The 21,404-nt window shown below is 36.1% G+C and overlaps 2 protein-coding genes and 1 long non-coding RNA gene across 3 annotated transcripts; 1 reads left to right on the top strand and 2 right to left on the bottom strand.

Annotated features, from left to right (window-relative positions):
* Positions 1–665: 665 nt before the first annotated feature.
* LOC105133550 (Protein kinase family protein) lies at positions 666–5,946 on the bottom strand. Its single transcript, XM_011037592.1, has 9 exons — positions 5,700–5,946; positions 5,450–5,591; positions 4,616–4,687; positions 4,381–4,524; positions 4,157–4,297; positions 3,448–3,866; positions 2,867–3,066; positions 2,348–2,480; positions 666–1,697 (listed from the first exon to the last, which is right to left on the bottom strand). The coding sequence occupies exons 1-9, from the start codon at positions 5,794–5,796 to the stop codon at positions 1,099–1,101; spliced, it is 1,947 nt and encodes a 648-aa protein (XP_011035894.1). The 5' UTR covers positions 5,797–5,946; the 3' UTR covers positions 666–1,098.
* Positions 5,947–9,757: 3,811 nt separating this feature from the next.
* Positions 9,758–15,453, bottom strand: LOC105133549 (uncharacterized). Its single transcript, XR_843821.1, has 3 exons — positions 15,442–15,453; positions 13,727–13,729; positions 9,758–9,841 (listed from the first exon to the last, which is right to left on the bottom strand). It is a non-coding gene; the product is annotated as an uncharacterized LOC105133549 (long non-coding RNA).
* Positions 15,454–18,425: 2,972 nt separating this feature from the next.
* LOC105133548 (serine/threonine-protein phosphatase 6 regulatory ankyrin repeat subunit B-like) lies at positions 18,426–20,558 on the top strand. Its single transcript, XM_011037591.1, has 2 exons — positions 18,426–19,553; positions 19,909–20,558. Exons 1-2 carry the CDS (start codon positions 18,432–18,434, stop codon positions 20,371–20,373), a joined length of 1,587 nt encoding a protein of 528 aa, XP_011035893.1. The 5' UTR covers positions 18,426–18,431; the 3' UTR covers positions 20,374–20,558.
* The last annotated feature ends 846 nt before the right edge of the window (positions 20,559–21,404 follow it).

Raw genomic sequence — 21,404 nt, 5'->3', positions numbered from 1 at the left:
TTAAGCAGTCAGTGAAAAGAACTTGTTTTTTTTTTTTTTTTTTTTTTTTTTTTTTGGGTTCAATTTTTTTTTTGTTTTTTTTTTTTTTTTTTTTTTTATATTTGGGTTCAAATTTTATTTTGTATGTTTGTTATTTCTGTGATGTTTTATATGTTTATTGGACTTCCAAGATATTCTGTGTATCATGAGATTAATCATGGTAAAAGTAAATTAAAAAAAAATACACCTTATATATATATTTTGTTTTTTCCCTTTCCGTGAGAGAAATTTATGCAATGTCGTCTCCTTGTGTCTGAAAGAGCATGGGGATCTATGTTTTTTATACCTCTATTTGCTTAGAAAACGGAAAGCAACTAACGGTTCGAACCCTGGACTTCTTGGTCGAACACGATGATTCTTGAGGATTCACCAGCCGGTCCATTTTCTGAACTTTCACATTCGAATATGTTCAAATGACTGTGGACCAAGGCCTGCTGTTCATCACTGTGCCGTAGAACGTGCGATCCATAAAGATTAATAATATGTTTGTAATTCTAGAATGACAAATACAGTCTCCTCTATCTAGTTTCTGTTTTTTTTTTTATCTTTTTAATACATTTTGGGAAAGCTGAAAATGAAAATATATGCTGGTTGTGATCGCTGTTTGATAGGTCTGAGAAACTTTGATCAACCTCCTTCTCTTCTACAGAGCACTGTTGAAATTATACAAACAACCTTTTTTGCCCTCGGTTACATGGATGAATTTTCAGTCCCTCCCATCTTGTATCCAACCCAGAAAACCAAGAATTCTTTCCACCCCTTTTTGGAAAAGTAACCAGAATCCACTAGGAAAACCGAAAGCCACCATGCTGAGCTTTACCCAGCCAAGTTCCAACCAAAAAAAGAAAGAAATGGAACCAAGACATGAAAAAAGAAAAAGAAAAAGAAAAACAGAGACAGCGAGAGAGGGCCACTCAGTTATATACAAGCAACCAGTCTCCCTTGCCTATGGTAGGTAAAAGGGCGACAAACCTACAGGCAACTGGTTTTGTGCCTCAGGCCCTCAATTACTAAAAACAACGAAAAAATTGGAGCTCATACTTACAGCCTGCTCGTATTTTAGCTAGCTTCCGTGGACAAAATTTCAAGCTCTGCCCACCAAAGAGGAGAAAGTTTTGGGATTGCTGCATCTGGTGTCAGCGCAGTTATCTCTCTTAATCTCGCAGTGACGTCTCTCATTGTCGGTCTTCGTTTTGGATCCCGGTGCACACAAGATTTTATTACTTCACCAATTCTCTCCAGCTTCTCCTCGTCGAAGGAGTCCAGAGTTGGATCTATCATTTCCTTAAGGGGCTGGTACCCTCTCAAATAGTCTGATGCCCAGTCTTCGAGTGAGACATTGTCTACTGAATATGGAAGCCTACCAGTAACCATTTCAAATAACAAGACACCAAAATTATAAACATTATTTTCCAGGCAAGCCAACGGCAGATCTGGGAGATTCTTGCTTGATAGTTCCATCTCAGTTGCAATTATGTTGTTTGAGAAAGTGAAATCTGCGATTTTGGATGCGTAGTCCTCGGTTAGAGAGATGACTGAAGAGCTCAGGTTGTTGTGAGCTATTGGTGGTTTCAGCTGGTGCATATGCTCAAGGCAGTAAGCCATGCCCATTGCGATTCTCAGCCGCATTCCCCAATCCAAGTGCTCCGATTCTTTAACTGCAGGATGAAACTTAATAATGATATGTACAATATACAACAAAACTAAACACAAAGGAAATCGAGAGACAGAGAGGGAGCTTTTCTTTTTCTAGGGGCAGAACTCAATATAGCTTATAATTTTCAAATGCCTGACCCAGTGGCCAACTCGATCCTAAGTGCCTAAATCTTCCAAAACCTAACAGTGCAGCAAACTCAATCTCTTATTCACCAAGTGTTGAAAACCATGAAAGAGAGAAAGAAATCCCTAAAGTTGCACTCTGTTTAATCAACAATCATTTTCATTGCTCTCTATCTTCTCAAGATAGGGGGCTATTGGATAATTTGCATAAGATTCGATTCAGGATCATGGAAGATACAACAAAACTAAAGAAAATCAATGCATTATTCATACTAATCAGAATGGGTCAAAATGACAGTACGATAGTTTTAACAGGAACATTAACCAGGCAAAAGTTGCAGTCATTTTTTGTTTTAAGATATTCTTCATGATTTGTTTTTTGTATTAACTCTGCACATTGATTTAGAAAGATTAACCGTGTTTTTTAAATTAACGAATCTCAACAACAAATGGAAAGCAGCCAACTGATCTTTATTTTTGGTATGCGGGCTGCCATAAAGATGCCGAGCACAAATGTTTTCTCACTCACCGTGTAAATGCTCGAAGAGTGTCCCATTTGGAGCATATTCGAATACCATCATTCTTGTGAAAGGCTCCTCCTCCTCGCAGTACCCAAGAAGGTTAACAAAATTCTTGTGGTTCACTTTTGATAATTTCTCGATCTGAAGCGTAAAATGTGAAAAGGATTAGGAAATGCTAGACTACGGCATAAGCACAGGGTTCATCTGGGAAAGTTGTGGCCGTGAATTTTGAAAAGCTATAAATTATAGCTTCTAGTTTTTAAAGTATAAGTACTGTTTTGTATTTGTGTTTTTTTAAAAAAATTTATTAAGTTTTTTGTTTTTTTATTTTTTTATAAATTATTTAAAAAAAATATTTTAACATTTTAACATTAAAAATTATTTTTTAAAAATAAAAATATTACTTTAACATATTTTTTTATTAAAAATATTTTAAAAAACACCACTACAAAACATTTCTAAAAAATCAGTCACATCGATAATTTCCATACAGGCACATAGTTCAACGGTAGTTACTCGTCAATTACCTTCCGCCTAAACTGAACTTGTAGGGTCCTTGACCAGTCCTTGGCAGAAGCTACTGCGACAGAGGCCACAGCTAGCACGGCTATTTCAACTCCACTGGACAAAGTCCCTTTGTATAGTGTGCCACTTGGTGAAGAGCCAATTACATTACTAAAATCTTCACAACCTGCTTCAAGCTCAGATCTCTTGAGCTTTGGCACACCTGAAATGAAAATCTGAATTATGTTAGTACAAAGACAAGGTCAAAACATGAACATGGAAGCATGCAACGCTGAAGGGGATGGGGGAAAGGAAACAGAGACACAAAAGAATGTGGACCCGCTTTCTCTAGCACATGCAGGTGGTGCAACGTCTATGATGAAAATTAAAAAAATATCGACAGTAATTATCACAAAGCATCAAAGAATTCACCAAATTAAGTAAACTAAGTCCAATCCGACATCATTATCCAGATTATCCGGTTCAGGTTTTCATATAATATATTAACTGAATAGATGTAATGACAATAAATTAATTGTTTTCAATTTGGAAATGAAGTCCTAACAAATACCTTTTAATTATTTTACCAAGAAGAAAGACATACCGGTTACAAATGCTTTCTGAAGCTGTCCACTCAATCCTGTGGCCCAAGGATTGACAGAAACCTTGTTGATTTTACAAATATATATACTGATGATTGAAACGAGAATAGCTAAGGCGCCCCCTACAGCTCCCGCTATGATTGGACCCTGATGTTTTTTTGATGGGGAAGATTCAAATGCTACTGCGGGAACACTTGAGTTAGAAGGAGCTGGTGCTGAAATGGAAGGTGAAGCAGAACCATCTGGAGCAGTGGAAGTTCCAAGTGGCTCGCTTCGAGCTGGTGCAGGGGAAGTCATTGGAGGAGGAGGAAAAGTTACAGTCGAGGTTGCGGGTTTTGGAGATGGTGGTGTCCGAGGCAAGAGTTTATGGTTGGTTTGCATCTGTCGTCTGTGAACTGCATTTTCTGTATGGGCAGCCTTCCTGCCAAACATTGGAGGGGAAAAAAAAGGTATTATACAATAAGATCATGCAGCAGACATAATATCATGTACAAAGAACATTAAGAAACAGAAAATAAATTCAAGAAAAAGTCAAAGGTATGAAAAACGAAGGTCCCTTCATTGTCATTGACACTGAAGAAATTTCATCCCATGGTCTAAAGAGGAAGCCCCTTCATGAACCTCGTTAGGAACGATAACCTGGGATTTACCCCAGACTACCAGAGCAATATCCCACTAGAGAATATCATCAAGTTGATGACAATGACATACCATGTGATAGATCTTTTGTTGCAGGATGAACCTTTCACTGCATTAGATAACTGGTTCTTATCCACTTGAAATTCAGAAAGCATATCCAAATGTTGAATTTCAGGCGATAAGCCGCTGAGTTGTTGGTTGTTGTCCAGCAGACTAAAAATAGATAGAAAATAAGTTGATAAGCTGTTAGAAGCAGAAGTTAACCTTGTTGATCACAAAAATTGTTTGACACTCACAGGATTGACAGGGAAAGATTACTGCCAAGATCAAGTGGAAGCGGTCCACTGAAATTATTGTACCCAAAATCTAGCACTTCCAACTCTTTCAGCTCTCCAATCCCTTCAGGAATGATCCCCGTAAATGAGTTGTTGCGTAAAATACTGAAATTAAACATTAAGACAAGGAGAACGGTGAGCATTTATAACATAAAACAGCAGGGCTCTAAATATCAGTCACCTAATGAATACTCACATAGACTTTATGTGGACAAGGTTTGTGATTTCAGGTGCCAGTATTCCTTCAAGACACAGATCCTTCAAGTTCCTGCATGTTATATGACAAACTCGTCTTTAGAACAAAAACTTTAAAATAATCTTACTGAGCGAATGACCACATGCATTCAAAGCTCCTCTCTCTTAATAGAGAACCAATAAGAACTGCTGCAAGAGAACATTTGCATGTAAATGCAACAGCAGACAGTTGTATTTTCTTCTTGACTGTCGAACAAGAATAAAACAGAAAACTGATCATATTTTGAAATGGATCAGAAATGCTAAATTTCAAGAAAAGAAAGCTATTTATGTTAACCGGTCATTGGTCCTTGTAATTCTTCGAACCTCTACATCTTCTTAAAACACATCAAACATGATATTTAGCAGCAGCCCAAAGAAAATAAAGAGAATCGCTTGATTTTCTAACAAAGTTTTCAAAAAGATTGCAATAATCCACTTCAAACGAAATAAATCAATACACAACTTCTCAACTTGAACATATATAAATCATCACACCAACCGTTGAAACTGCTAAACAACCACCACAACAGATTGAGATTGACTTTAGAAATATTGATGCATGTTCCTCATCACTGATTTACTTGATTAATTACATAGCTAATCATAGCAAAGTTGACAACTGACAAATTTTAACATCCAGAATTTTAAGTAAACTTGAAGTCTTGAAAAAAAAAAAAAAACTAAATTAGTAAGTCTTGAGTTCCAAATGCTTCAGAATTCCTTGATTTTCCTAAATTTTCTCAGAAACCAACCAGAACATAAAAGAAAAGTCAAAAGCACTAAAAAAACTTACAAAACGACAACTTTTCCATCATGAGAGCACTCAACACCAAACCAGGAACAATGATCAATATCTCCAAAATCCATTTTCCAGCTGTTCAACGCACCGTATGGATCACTCACTATCCTCTCTCTCAACCTCAACAACGCCATACCTGCATCATCATCCAAACAAACAACACAACCGCTTTTTATCTCACTTGTTCCAATACTTCCTCCAGAAACTAGCCGAGGGAAACACAGGCACAGAACCGCTTACTTACCTTCTTCATTAAGCGAAGAGCAGAGAATTAAGTTTTGATATAGCAAAAACAGGATTAAAACTCCAAGCCGACTGAATTTCCAGTTCTTGATCTCCATGAGAACAGCAACCACACGAGTTGTATTGATTAATTGTAAAGACTAATGAAGAAATAAGAAATAAAACATTCAAAAACTGTCCTCTCTCTCGCGTGCGTTCTTAGACCCATTGAAGCCGCTTTTGATTTTGAAAACGCGTGCTGCTTCTCTCTCTCCCTCCTTTAAATTTCTGGTATTGGACTTGTTTTTTACTGCTGTAAAATGTGAAAAAGACTTGCTGTTAATTTTGGAGCCCTTCAGGCCCCGCAAAGACTTGCTTCTTACTAATTACTGTGACCTTGTTTGGCGTTGTACTTGCTCCGAATTCTAATAAATTTTGATTTATTTTTATTTTAAATTATTTTTTTATAATTTAGATTGTTTTAATGTTATGGTGTTAATGTTAAAAAAATTTAAATTTTTTTAATATCTTGTTAAATTAAAAACATTTAAAAAAAACCTCAAAATTACTTCTAAATTAAAAAAATAAAAATATATAAACTGAGAGACGCAGTCATTTTCCTAATTAATTGTTCTATATGTCATCATGGGGCCGTTTGACATTTAGCAGTGTTTATTGAAATATTATACAATGATTTATTTATTTATTTCTAGAAAGTGGAATACTACAAATAAATATTATGATAAGTTTCAATTTGATGGAAGGAATAATAGTAAATGGGCGTCGTTGGAGACGATGGTTTATGAATGGGTTTGGTGGGAGCTTTGGTTGCTTCCTTGATGTTTCTATTCGAGACAAGCTTGAGATCATCTCAAGGCAAAATGCTACCATATTAAGTAGTAGCATTTTCTTGTTTTATAGTCAAAATCTCTCTCTCTCTCTCTCTCTCCCTTTCTTCGATTTCAACTGATTTACGTGAGTTATATTTGACATTGCTAGTAATTCATGCTTTAAAAAATTTTAAAAAATAAAAAAATACATTATTTTAATATATTTTTAAATAAAAATCAATTTCTGTAAACCTCTAAAGCATGCCTCATCGAGAAGAAGTCACTTACTACGTCCGAAATTAGCACCTTGAATGGGACCATTTTCTTCGAATTGCTCTGTAAGCACTCTCGGAAAGAATATTAAGAAATTTAAATGAAAATGCTTTTATGAGCAACTCATTCAGTTGCAGTGTAATTTTCCAGAGTTCGGTACTCCCTCCAAAGACTTCTTTAAATTGCTTTAACGTAACTCTTCCCTTCAGACTTTGCTCACGAGGATAGAGCATCCCGGCCCACCTCCTGCGTACAGTTAATTTAATCTTCCGAACATGAAAAGGGTGGTGTATATTTTAATTTATTCTTCCGAACTGGCAGTTTCTTCCCTACATGGCTACATGGGCCGTCCTACAATGTCGGCAAGATAATAATAATAATAATAATAATAATAATAATAAGAGGAATAGAAAATCTTAGACACCATTAAATAAATATAACATCCCCATGCAATCGTGATATAAATTCATGCATGCATGATTTGCTCCATGATTTCAAAAGAAATGGGCTGAACCCTATTTTCCATGGCACCACATGGTGCTCACATGGCATTATCGTTGCCTTCTAGGGTTTTGATTGAGTGTAATTGACTCCATCCAGTCTCCATCTGGAGTTTTCCGATTTGCAGTAATCCTGATTGCATCGTTGATTATTCTCCCTTGCAGAAGCCTAGTTAGACTTTGGACACTTTTAATATAATTCATCAATATCAGAGAGGAAAATGCCAGCCGGTTTGAAAACTTTGTTGCTTGTGTAAGCAAAGTTGAAAGCCGGGAAGCAAGCTGCCAGCAAATTAACTACCAAACAAAACATGGTGGACCTCGTCGTTTTTATATATTTATAATTGCAAATGTCAGCTGCGAACTTGAATATGTTCTCTAAATTTCAGGTTTTATCTAGTGATAAGCTACGACTACCAAGCCTTTGCACCATATGAAGCCCGAAATAATAATGATTCCATTTATACTAATACAAGTTCTTCAGCTTAGGTGGCCGGAAAAAAATAAGTAGAAGACTGAGTTTTAGCTCTCTATTTATACAGTTTTTAGTAATATGGTTGAAATTATATTTCTGAAAAATTTAAAATTATCTTTTATTTATTTATTTATAGATATTTTAATATACTAATTTTAAAAATATTATTTTGATATATTTTCTAGCAAAAAAATACTTTAAACCATAATCATTACTACATTCATAAATATCTTATTAAAAAACTGTTTTAGGCAATATGCGATCATGTTTCGGAATTTACTAAGATTATAAAAATAACGAACCAATGCTGGTCTTACCATTTCTGCTTGTATATACGCTGACATGATTTGTTTTGCTTCTGTTCTAGATTTTGTTCTCTAATTGCTGGCAGTTTGCCCTTTCACATGGTAGGATCGATTCATGATGTTTCATCTTCTTCTTGCTTTAAGCATCATGCATGCATGTGATCCATGTCCCACTTCATTGTTTTGAAGTTAATATTCAGGCCTGTACAACTACTGTACTCCACCTCCAATCTTTGATGCTTTTGTTGGGACACCTTCATTAAATAAATTGACAGGTTTTGAAATGAAAGGGAAGTGCTAGCTCGGACATTGAAACTGAAATGATGTTTGTGTGATGAGAAAGGATCCAATGTGGTCCGTTTTCTTCAACCAAAGCCCACGTCAGAGTCTATTTATTTCAACCAGCTTTATCCAAATTACGAACGAGATAAACAAGGATAGTCTTTGACCTGAAATAACAATCTGGCTAAGGTTTTAGATAAATTAAGATTTCGAACAAACCTGAAATTAATTCGGGTTTTTCGGATTCGGGTCGGTTTAAAAAACTTTAGAACCAGGTGCACCGCGGACAAAAAAAACATCCAGCTGCTAGTTCTTTCTGTGTTGACAGCCCCTGCGTCTCCATCTTTTGCTTATCTCGTGCAAATCCTTGATCAATCCGCGAATTTCTCTCTTAATAGCAAGGAATCAAGATAAGTGTTTATCATGGATTATCCAAAATCCTCCTGGAATTAGATTAATCAATCCAAACTCCTCTTGACCCAAGGAAAAAAAATAAAAAAACTTTCCCTCATTCGCAGTCTCCACGCCTTAAAAGATCATGTTTTTCAATTCACAAATCTTTTCGAAAAAATTCTTTCTATCCAAATGTTTCTCTGCTAGATGCCTGCCATGTTTCACTGGTTAAAAGTTAAAACCTCCTGAAGTAAAGTTCGTGCTAAAACACTTGCTGTTTATGGTTGTAGTTTAGCCCCTTGTGTAGTTGGAACTTTTCCAAGGCTTTTGGCTGTCAAATCAACGCCTACACATCTTATTCTTGCAAACATTGTTGGGAATTCCGACCGGTGATGTACTGATATTTGCTCATAGGAGGCTAAGCACATTGACACAATATTTAACGTGGTTCGGCAAAACCGCCTACATCCACGGGAGCAGCCATTGCATTATGTAGGGAGAGTACAAGATTGACAACAATAGAGGAGGAGGAATCATCCCCTCTTTGATAACTCTCACCCTCACTCTATTTCTCTCTTTTTAGTGCTGCAATAGCAGCCCACTCTCTTTTACATTTCTCACATCCTTGGCTCTTTTCTTTTTCTCATTTTGCTCTCTCACAGATGCCTCTATTTATAGGCATTCATGGAGGCTCTTCTTGCTTTGTTGTCAATATTGGTGGCCACCAACTCTAGCTCATTCAACAATGGTGGTTACCAATAGTCAATGGTCAATGGTTGGTGCCTTATATGAAATGACAACCAACCTAAAAATCACCCCCTTTGCCATTCATGTGAGGCAACTGTCCTCTTGCTTCTTCAACACAAGCTTGCATCTTGCAGCTCTTCCAAGCTTTCCATTCTGAGAGCATCTTTGGCCAAGTTTATAGGTACTCGCCAAACCTTTCAATCATCAGAGTAACCAAAGCACACCTTTTCTCACACAAAAGGATCACTATAACCAGATGGTCTGTCACATCACATCTGAATAATGTTAACGCTTGTCTCTGAAACAACATTCCCCTTCGAGCGTATCAACCATGCTCGGTCCGGAATGATTCATCAAGCCTCACATTAAGGCTTATAGCACCCCCTCAAATGGATATTTCAAGTGCGACAGTCATTATCTGAGCATCTTAATATAATCACAAGCTCACCACTCTTTCAAGAGTCTACTCATCCAGGAGTTGCGCCTGCCCTCTGTTCCACCCTAGAAACCACGCCTTCTCCGTGAGTCTCTTGCTCTTAGTCTCAAAAGTCCAGGTAGCTTTCCACCTTTAACCATGGGGGCAGCCCATTAAAGGTTGATCCATATATGTCTTGATACTCTGAGTATTACAATGCCTTCATCGAGCTCACCACCTTGACAAGAGTCAACTTGTTCCCGGAACCTGCGCATGCCCTCTGCTCCTTCATAGCAGCCGCGTCTTAATGCTCCACAAGTCATTCACTTATTATCCAAGGCAAATGTCTTCTAACTCATTGATCTTTAGCATGGGGGCAATATCCATGAAAGTCAATCTTGCATTTGTCTCCATACTCATCATAGCCACTTCATTGGCTATACACTTGTCCACTTATATCCAGCCATCATATTGGCTCTAGGGCGTTCTGAAATTGGGCTCCTATCATGGCCCTCACACCTTCTTTTGAGGTGTCTCCTCCTGTCATTATGAGATGATTTGAACTTGGACTCATATCACGGTCCTCACACCTTCTCCTAAAATGTCTTCGCCTGTCGTCATGAGACGGTCTAAACTTGGACTTATATAACGGTCCTCACACCTTCTCCTGAGGTGTCTCTGCCTGTCTTCATGAGACGGTCTGAAATTGGACTCATATCATGGTCCTCACACCTTCTCATGAGGTGTCTCCACTCATCGTCATGCGGCGGTTTATACTTGGTTTCCTTTCATGGCCCACACACCTTCTGTCTGAGGTGTCTTTGTTCGTCATAAAGCAGTCACATCCTCCTTCATCGGGGATGTCTCCAGTGACTAAGATTCTCTATCACAATGTGGACTTGGGAGAGTTCATTGCCACTGATCACATAAAAAGAGAAAGTTGCGGTATACTCCTCGCAATCCTCCACCTCGATTTCTATGTTTGGAGCTTCTACGTCTTTCATCATTACACTTGACAGCTCCACCTACACCAACTCTCTTTGGTGTCTTTGCCTTTCATCATAGGCGGTCGCCTTTTATCACAGACGTTTTCACCCCCTCAATTAGGTGCATTTACAACAGCTCATCTTTCCATCCTTGCATGCATTGGAAAGGTCCTCGCTTGCTGTCTTTATCAAGAGTACAAGAGACTTCCTATTGTACAACCTTCACACAGTCTCTGCTTTAAACTTCATCTAGGAATACTTATTCTTTTTGCACTTGCTGTCTCATTACAATACCTCGTTGGATCCTCCGGGTACTCCTGCACAATCTTTGTGTGTCCTCGTGCATTTTCTGTTCTCCAGATTTCTCCCTATTCCTTGCTTATGTTTGACAGCAACTCATCCTATCACAACATCTATCCAAGTCAAAATAGGGTGACAATCTTTATCCCTTTGCTGTATTGCTCTTCCATTATCAGGGTCTTCATCAATTCTCCCCTCGAGAAATTACAGTCACCAAATCTAACTTCCTTGGAGAAATCACCACTCCATCAGATCCTTGATCATACGGAACCCAACTGTTCCTTTGTGCCGTCATCCTGCTAGTCTTCAACAGTTTCATAACAAACTGTCACATATACGAAAATAGTACCGTATGGATAATCCTTCCACTAAGCAAGTTCCTAGGAAAGATTGGAGGGGTCACAACGGTCCCGCTTAAAACCCAATCTCCTAGCCATAACTTCTTAGGCCATATCTATCCATCGTACTGTCTTTTCGTATATACAACCATTTGCTAGCTTTGTCGCAGCTTTCTTTTACAAGTGATCTGGGGTATCCTTGTTTTATACCTGATTTCTCAACATCTGGCGAGACTACCAGTGCTTAGATTCTTCAAGATTGGTCTTCATCAAATTTCACTCTCCACCTCAAATTGTCCAAATGATCGGGTGTCCAGAGTGTCCCAATTTTACCTTCCCTCAAGGCAATTAAAATTCCTCATATAATAGTTCAACACATGTAATTGGGCAAACATGTGTGATTTCTTCTTCTTCAGCTCCATCGACCACCATGATGACCATCAGATGCCTTTTGATCGGGCAATCTCTCTTTAATAATTCATCATTGCCATTTCTGATCTTAATCTCAATGATCGGACTGTACCATTGCATCCGGAACAATCAAATTAGCTGGAAACAAGTCTGAAATCGCCCAAATCGCACTTCAGACGGCTAAGATTTGATCAAAACAACTCTAGCCTGATAAACGGCCCAGATTCAATCTCAGAACCGGTTGCACGTAGACTCCGCCACATAGAATCCTGTCCCTCGGCTCGCGGCTCGGCTCGGCTTTAACTCAGCTCGGCTCACTCTCGGCTAGTGACGTGGCAGTGGGTCCCACATTGTTGACGTGGCTGCTGACTGGTGCTGACATGTCATGCCACCTGTTCATGCTGACGAAACTGTATTCGGGTCGGATCATCAGGATCTCGCACGTGGGTCGGATCTTCTGGTATTCGGGATGGGTCAGCCCATCCGGGCGAAGAAGACGCGTGTGACACGTGACGCGTGTCCAGTAACCTCGCCTGCGCGTGACGGCGCATGCGGCGGTTTCCGACGTCTGATTTCGATGCAGTTTTCACCAGTGGCTTCGTCTCTTCCTCCTCTACACATTGGTATGGTCAAAACACAATTTTGACAACTTTCATGTTTGAGCAAAATCAAACACCACTTTAAACCATGTGCTCTGATACCAATTGTTGGGAATTCCGACCGGTGATGTACTGATATTTGCTCATAGGAGGCCAAGCACATTGACACAATATTTAACGTGGTTCGGCAAAACCGCCTACATCCACGGGAGAAGCCATTGCATTATGTAGGGAGAGTACAAGATTTACAACAATAGAGGAGGAGGAATCATCCCCTCTTTGATAACTCTCAACCTCACTCTATTTCTCTCTTTTTAGTGCTGCAATGGCAGCCCACTCTCTCCTACATTTCTCACATCTTTGGCTCTTTTCTTTCTCTCATTTTGCTCTCTCACATATGCCTCTATTTATAGACATTCATGGAGGCTCTTCTTGCTTTGTTGTCAATATTGGTGGCCACCAACTCTAGCTCATTCAACAATGGTGGCTACCAATAATCAATGGTCAATGGTTGGTGCCTTACATAAAATGGCAACCAACCTAACAAACATAACTCATTTTCATCTAGGTTTCTTGTGTTTTTTTTTTGTTACCTCTCTGTATCTCTTACTTGTTTTAATTAGAGGTATATAAAATAATACAATACCGGAAGCATGAATTATTTTATGGTACAGTATCTAGTAATTCGATTAGAAATATGCCAGTATAATAAATGATCATGAACAAAACAGAAAATAAGAGAATGAAATGAGTGTAATTTCAATTTGAGAAGTGAAATTACCGAGAATGTTTTTCAGCATATATCCCATTCCCAAACAAATTCGGGTTTTATCCAGAACCTGAAAAAATCCTGGGTACAGAACCCGAATACTTATTCAGATTGATTTCGACTGCCCTGACTAGAATTCTTCAAACCCAAAACTAATATTCGAATGATCACTCATACTCCCACGTCATGATTTGCTATATCAAGGTGTCGGCTCGACGGGGGCGGCGACGCATAGGAGGACCTCACCAAACCATTTCTAATGTTAAAAAAAAAACAGATGTTCAGGGTACTATTATTAAAGAAGCAAAAAGATATATAAAAATCAGGTTATTAATTTGAGTGATTTACTTTAATAATATAAATAAAAAATAGGCAATAATAACAAATAAATTAAGAAAAGAAAAGGTCAAAGTAAATTTCAATTACCTTCTCAATTTTGCGACCCTATAAAATTAAAATAACTTTATAAATTTTTTTAATAAAACATAATATTTAATTAGTTAATATTAAAAGATAAAAAAAATTAATTATACAAAAATAATCTTAAAAAAAATCTAATTCAACTCGAATTTGTATTTCAAATATAGTACTATAAAACTAGATTCTCGATCAAAAAAATATGAGCGATGAAATTAAAAATAAAAGTTTAATTATGAAAAAAAAGATTTAAAACAAAACCAATATTAATCAAGAGAATAAGAATAAAATTTGATATAAAAATTAAAATCAAATATCTAGTGAAAATTGAAAAATAAATTCATCTAAGAAAAAGATTTAAAGCAAAATAAAACAAATAGCAATTAAAAAAATTAAAACTAAATCTAACATATTTTAAAATAGGAGAAGGATAAAATTAAAAATAATAATTTTAAATATATTAATTAAAAAAACATGGAACAAATCTTAAAAAAAATAAAATTAAAATGCTATTTTGAACTTTTAAAGTATCACCACATGAAAATCAAGGAGAAATTATAAAAAAGAAAAAAGAAAAAGGAAGCACGAGATCCAGGTCAAATGGATCATTTCAAGATGCAAAGGCATCAAGATAATTTAAACATCATTATAAATGCTAGTGTTTGATCACCAAAATATACTACATGTATTATCTAAAAAGAGAAAGTACATTGCACATAATAACTAATAAGTTGTAAGCACTATATAATTTTTTTAAAATAATATTTTATATTTATTGAAAAAAATCAAAATTTCCCTAAGTGAACTTGATAATTAGCAAAAATTCAAAATGAAAAATACAAAAATGCCTCAAAATATCAATTTAAAAAAAAATCTTATTTTTAAAAGAACTATAATAGTTAATTTTACTTTTCTTAAAAAAAAGTCGTAAAAGATCAAGGATTCAAGTTAAATAAATTTTATTTTTAATGGTAATTTAGATATTCCACTCTTCTTTTAAAAACTTAAAATACGAAGTTGAACACCTTTAATATCTCAATAATTAATGGGCTCCTATAAAAAGATTCTTTTACCCTAATATCAATTTCATCGTTTTCATTGAAGAGGCACAATGAATTCTCAATTTCCATCAATATTTTTTTTTTAGCATCCAACATGAAATTAACGAACTCCTTAAATTATTGGAGCAAGAGAACTACTTGGCTCAGCCAGGAACCTTAAACAAAAAATCTACCACTGTAGGAGGAGGTCTGTAAGCCACTACTTAAGAGTGGCTTACTAGTAACTAGGTATACCCTTTATACATCATCCGAAAAGAGCAAGCGTATATATTCCACACAATAACTCATAAGGTGTAAGCAATTTCTTTGGCATTGCTTGTCGTTATTGCAGGAGTCCTTGATATCAATTTGTATTTCAAGCCACGGATATAGTCATAAAACTGCTTTCCTGATTTTTTCTGGGCTCAGAACAAAATATTGTTAAACTTTCAATCCATCCGCATATAGATAAATCAGCATGAAGCGAAAAACAGACAAGCTTTGAAGATTCATCCATTGTCTCGTTGGAATGAAGACCTCTAATCAGGCTTTGCTTGTGTTTGCAGACTCGCAACTTCAAGGATTCATGGTCCGGATCCAATTCAATATTCAAGGTGATAATGTTTGACGTTCGTATGTGAGGATTTCACGACCAAAAAGGCCATTAAAACATCGCGTATAAACGATGTGATGCTTTACAGATCTATACTTCTCTAATGGGCATGGTCGGACCTGTTTTGTATATGTTTTGACCACGAAATATGATGCGATATTTTAACTAGTTATAGTAAAGTTTTGTCCGGGTTCAATGGTTGAGAAAACAGGTGCTCGAAGAATAAAAAATTACTTGATTAAAAAATAAAAATCAAACATAAAAATAATTATTTTTATTTATATATTTCTTTACAAAATATAACTTAGAAAAAGATACAAAAAAAGTTTTATTACCTTTTCTTTATAAAATATAATTATTTGTAGTTGTATTCTTCTTGTTGTTGTTATCTTATGGTAATAAATATGGAAAAAGTAAAGTGAATTTCGCTTTTTTATATTGTTCTTGTCGAAATATAGTAACATTCATTTTAAGAGGAAAGGAATGTCTAAAGGTCGCTTTTACAGTAAGGTTGATTGGCGTCTATAAGAAAAAACTCTTCCATGATAATAAAAAAAAACTGAATATAGAAATCAAGATCCATTTTCGTTCTGAATTCCTTCATTTTGTTTTTAAACTATTTAAAATGGATTAAAATAGGTTTAAAGTTGAAACTGATTTATACACATTGTCGGAATGAAATTAAAATCTTTTTTGATGACAGCTGTGAAAACAATGTTTTAAAAGTTGTGGATAGAAATTCTCGATCCGATAATTAAAAAAGACAAAAAACGACTAGTCATTCTCATTGAATGGGGCTTCGTTCTTTTTTTAAAAAAAGAATTAAATATTTAGGTTTTGTAGACTTTGCTGGGACATGTCGCGTTTAGGCCAGGAGGCATCGAGCTGATTTCTTAATAATAATTTATTTATTTTTATTATTTGTCAATTCAATATGCATAGTTTGAAATTTATTTTGTTCTTATTGAAAATTACATGTGGAATTTAAAATAAATTGTTTTTAATGTACAATTCACATACTTTATTTGCACATGTCAATACCTGACAAAATTATTTTTGATTTACTTTAATTTTAAATCAATTTATTTTGAAAAAAAATAAACTTTCTTAGGGCCCTCGAACTAGCAAGATATATGTTTCGGTACGTATTGTATTAATTAGCAGTAAAAACACTATTTGAGAAAAACTTGACCGAATTGTCTCGCCGAAATGATAAAAGGACAGAGACGGTTAGTTATTCGGAGTAATTTTATGTGCGAGCTCGCATAAACAAAATAAGCTAACGAACATAACTGAGAAAAACTTTTAACATTATGAGAAACTCATTATTGAATTTTCTGTTTGGGGTTGTGAAAAGGGAACGGAAAGTGGAGGAGATGGGCCTGGGAATTGGGATAGAGGGTATATTGGGGATTTTGTGGAGAATCTTGAGGATCATTGTTTTGGGTTTAAGCCTTTATGAGAGAGGCGAGACAGATTCTGATTTTTATTTTATTGGGCCTTAGCCTGGTTGTTAAGGAACTTTATCTAGTAAGGCCCATTATAGAAATGTCTGTTCCTGTTGAAACCGGGTTCCTTTGCATTCTAGGTATACAACGTCTAGAGGGTTTTTTTGAATTCATATAAGTGGTAATGATTAAAATGTTTTTTTTTTAAAGTATATTAAAATAATTTTTTTAATTAATTAAAAAACTATTAAAATTAATTAATTACCCGATCCAAAAATCTAATGTTAGACTAGCTGGACTGTTCAGACTTCATCAATGATATACGAATAAACACCCGTTTCGATCCAAAGTTTTTATATTATTTTTTATGGAATAAAATTCGTCACTGGCTGAATTTAAACAAAATAGTACAATAGCACCCCCAGGAATGCGAGCCAAACCCTGCGACCAATCAAGAAAGCCTTCTAAACCACACATAATCCTCTTGCGTAAGCAACATAATTAACAAAATAAATCGCTAAATACTATCATCAGATTGGTTTTAATCAATCGAAGTGGGGGCTAAAGTGGGACATTTCTCCAGGAGCAGGGTGCGCTTATAACGTTTTGGATTATTTTCTTTGCACATGAGTGTTTTGTCTTGGCACGTAAATTAACCATGCATTAACAATTTAATAAAATTAAATACTTATTATACAACAATTCGAAGCCCCTAAATCCAAAAAAATACAGTTCATGCATTATTCAATTTTATTTTTTTAGATTTAGTATATATTTTTTTGGATTTAAGATTTCCCATAGATAATTCAATATTAATTTTTAAAATTTGAGGTTTGAATGAGTTTACAATGACTCTTTCTTTTCTTTTATTTTCCTTTCCTTTTTTTAAGGAAGGACTTGAACATAAATTCTTTTAAATAAACGAGAAACATCGATACTGGTTAGACCACATAGTAATTAATAATAATTAATAATAACTAATAATAAATACTAATTTGCAAATTAATCACCAACTTCTAGTCTACTGTGGTGAAAAAAAATCCCAATACATTTATCAGGCACCGTTGAAAGATTGGAGTTTAAAATATTGGATAATTGAGCTTCGTATATTTTATTTTTCATGCTAAATAATTCAGAGTTCTCCTGATATGGTTTTTTGTAATTATAATTTTTTATTTTAAACTGTAAATTAAAAATTATTTTTATAAATAAATTATAAAAAATAAATTAAAATAATTTTAAATCATAAATATTTTGGTAAAAATAACTCGAATCTATTTTTTTTACGTGTATTATAATTAAGTTAAAAGTAAAAGAATTTAAACTTTTGATCAAAGTAAAGTTTCGATAAAATTTTATAACCAGCTTTTAATTTAATTTAAAAATTATTTTTAACCAAATATATATAAGGGTTTTCTCCTAATCAAAGTTTAAAAAAAAAAAAAACTTAAATCAATTTATAAAAATTATACCAAACATAGAGTTAATCAACGCGATCTTGTTTTTTTCTATCTTATGTTTTTAGCAATTCTTTTAATGCAATTCCAGACACTGGATTAATGATGAGTACAAATCATATCCGATAAACCTCCTCCTCCTCCTACTTCTTTTTTATGAAATTCGTATTTTTAACAAAGCGCCAAACAAGTCACACGACAAGAACCCCACATATTCACGGGTTGATCATAAGAAACCACAAACCTCACTGCCTATTACCAAGAAGACATCACTCCTCTTTCGTATCACGTACACCTACAATGGAGAGATTAGTAGAATTATCAGACACAGAGGTGCGCATAGACTTCTTGCTGAATTCCAAATGCCGAGCCACAGTACGTTTGAGGTCACTTTGTGCCACAGCCCCAGTAGCTTTCAAAATCCAAACTTCATCTCCGCAAAAGTTTCTTGTTAATCCACCATCTGGACTCATTTCTCCTTTGTCTTTCGCTACCTTCCAAATCATCCTCAGACCCCAAAATCAACTCCCACCCACTTTCCCACGCTCTCCGTCTGACCGTTTTCTAATCAAAACGGCTCCGTTTGCCTCCATCTCGCCTTGTTCAACTCACCCCGACTCGCTAGCCTCCTGGTTCTCCTCTCTCCCTCTCGGCTCAACTCAGGACTTCAGACTCAAGGTTGCCTTTGTTGGTCCCTTTCTTCTACGCCACGCTGTCAGCTGTGGAGATGCGGACTCAGTCAAGAATATATTGAAGAGGCAAAAGACAATTCTGTCTGAATTGACCCAGAGAGATGCTGAGTCGTTGCTCCGAGTTGCGACCGAGTTGGACAACTCGGAGGTTGTGGTGAATTTACTGCTTGAAGGCGGGTTGAAGATTGACGCATGTGTGACAGCTGGTGGGGTGGGGTCTTATCAGGTGGATCCCAGGTGGGAATCCAAGGGATGGAGTGATTTACACGTGGCAGCGGCTCTCGACCGAGCGGATGATGTTTTGGATTTGTTGAAAGGATCGGTGCCGTTGGATTTGAGAGATAAGGAGGGAAGGACACCGTTGCATTTGGCTTCGAGTAGGGGAAATATCAAGTGTGCTAAATTGTTGGTGGAATCGGGTGCTGATAAGGATGCTAAGAATAAGGATGGTAGGACAGCGTTGTTTAGAGCAGCGGCTAATGGTGACCGTAAGATGGTTGAGATGTTACTTGATGTTGGCGCGGACCCCACCATTCCAGATGATCGTGGCCGTACAGCTGTGGACGCTGCTCGTGACAAGGGCCATGTAAGTTGATAAAGAACTTGTGCGTCCACTGCGTCCAATTTTAGCCGTTTGTTTATTACTGATTATTAGCTACGAAGCTTAAATTAAAAAGTAGATATTCTGAGATAACATTATTATTTGTTGCATGCTGCTGGATATATTGGAAGTAAAATCATGAAAAATAACAAAGACAGGAACTCCAATTTTTTTTAGCAAGTGACGTTACGGATTGAAAAAACAATTACCTATCTTACATGGCATTGGTTTGAGAAAGCATACTGTGATTTTACTGTGAAAACATTCAGCCCTCACATTTTGGTATCCATCTAGTTGAGTTTTTCTTACTCTTCAACTGGTACAACGTATAACAATGCAGGAGGAGGTTGTGGAGGTTTTACAATGTGGAGAACTAGCACTAATGGCCGCAAGACGTGGTGAATTAGAGAGCCTTGAATCATTACTGAGAAGGGGTGCAAGCTTGAAATATCGCGATCAATATGGTTTCACAGCCTTGCACGCAGCAGCTGTGAAGGGACACAAGGATATAGTGTCGATGCTTGTTGAATTTGGAGTAGATTTAGAATGCCAGGACAATGAAGGTCATGCCCCGTTGCATTTGGCAGTGGAGGGCGGCCACATAGAAACGGTGGAGGTGTTGATCGACAGGGGAGCCAACGTTAATGCGAGGAGCTCTCGAGGTGCCACCCCTCTCTATATGGCTCAAGCCATCGGTTATGATGATATTTCACAGTTTCTGGTAAATAGAGGAGCCTCCTCTTCTCCCCCCCTCTCTCTGCCATCCTCGTCATTTCTCATGTTACAACCAATAAACCAGTCTTAAATCACTTTAATTTTGATTGAACATTGACAAGTGTCAAGAGCAACATGTTACAGTCTCATCCTCAGCTCGATAATTTGATCACTCCCATGAGAAAGCGGGGGTCACGAATGCATTGCTAGTAAATTATATATTGTCCCGCACAACACACACCAGTCTGTTGCGGAACTCTTGGTTGTTTCTCAGAAGCACCAAGCTTTGGTACTAAAGTCCACCAGGTTTCTATTAGGGATATTTCCTCTACAAGCATTTCTCAGAACCCTTCTGTCACATAACTTCTACAGTTCCAGCATTAGATCAGCGATATTTTCTTTAAAAGCAGGCTCGGATTTGTCGTTTGTGGACAATCAGGCAAGATTGTTGTTATGGTTGATCCTGCCGTTGCGGGTCTCTAGCGTCTGATCTGGGCAGTGGATGGGCTTGACTGTTGAGGGTTTGATGCGGGAGCCGAAGTTAATTTTGGGAATTAGTAGATTAGTTGTAGGAACAACTAAAAACCTGGCTCCGAGAAAGGGATTAAAAAAAAAAGAATCAAATCATAAAAAACTAACTATAATGTCAAAAATTATAAATAAATAGTAAAATCCTAATAAGAATCAAATTTAAATTTGAAATATACTGATTAATAAAAACCCAACAAAATAATATAAATAAAAGTCTAATAATAAGACTAAATAAAATTCAATAACTTAGACCTTGACATCATGTATAAAAATTAGACATCATGTATAAAAATTGGTTTCAGGTTGGAAAGATTTAGTCTAGTATGTGTAAACTAACTCAAGATACTTTATATTTTTTATTAGATACTTTATATTTTTTATAAAAAGAGAAGAGATTAGGCTTCTTTCCATCATCAAAATTCCATAGGCACTATTTGTGTCAAGTTTGTTGTTCTATCATAGTGATATTTATGTTTGCTGCTATCTTTGGAGACAACATTTATAATGGTAATGATTATTTTATAAAGTATTTTTTACTTAAAAATACATTGAAATAATAACAAGCAAAATAAATTGAACAAGCAAAAAAAT

This window comes from Populus euphratica, unplaced genomic scaffold, assembly GCF_000495115.2.
Source record: "Populus euphratica unplaced genomic scaffold, PopEup_1.0 scaffold36.1, whole genome shotgun sequence".
Classification (NCBI taxonomy): Eukaryota; Viridiplantae; Streptophyta; class Magnoliopsida; order Malpighiales; family Salicaceae; genus Populus; species Populus euphratica.
Note: the sequence above shows the minus strand (reverse complement) of the source record. Positions and strands in the feature narration are given on the sequence as shown.

Bases quoted from the DNA above. Each gene is read 5' to 3' on its own strand.
- LOC105133548 (XM_011037591.1), top strand. From the start codon at position 18,432: ATGAAATTCGTATTTTTAACAAAGCGCCAAACAAGTCACACGACAAGA. The intron at 19,554-19,908 runs GTAAGTTGATAA...ATAACAATGCAG, and splicing joins CTGCTCGTGACAAGGGCCAT to GAGGAGGTTGTGGAGGTTTT.
- LOC105133550 (XM_011037592.1), bottom strand. From the start codon at position 5,796: ATGGAGATCAAGAACTGGAAATTCAGTCGGCTTGGAGTTTTAATCCTG. The intron at 3,867-4,156 runs GTATGTCATTGT...AATGTTTGGCAG, and splicing joins AACAAAAGATCTATCACATG to GAAGGCTGCCCATACAGAAA. The intron at 2,481-2,866 runs GTAATTGACGAG...TTTACGCTTCAG, and splicing joins AAGTTCAGTTTAGGCGGAAG to ATCGAGAAATTATCAAAAGT.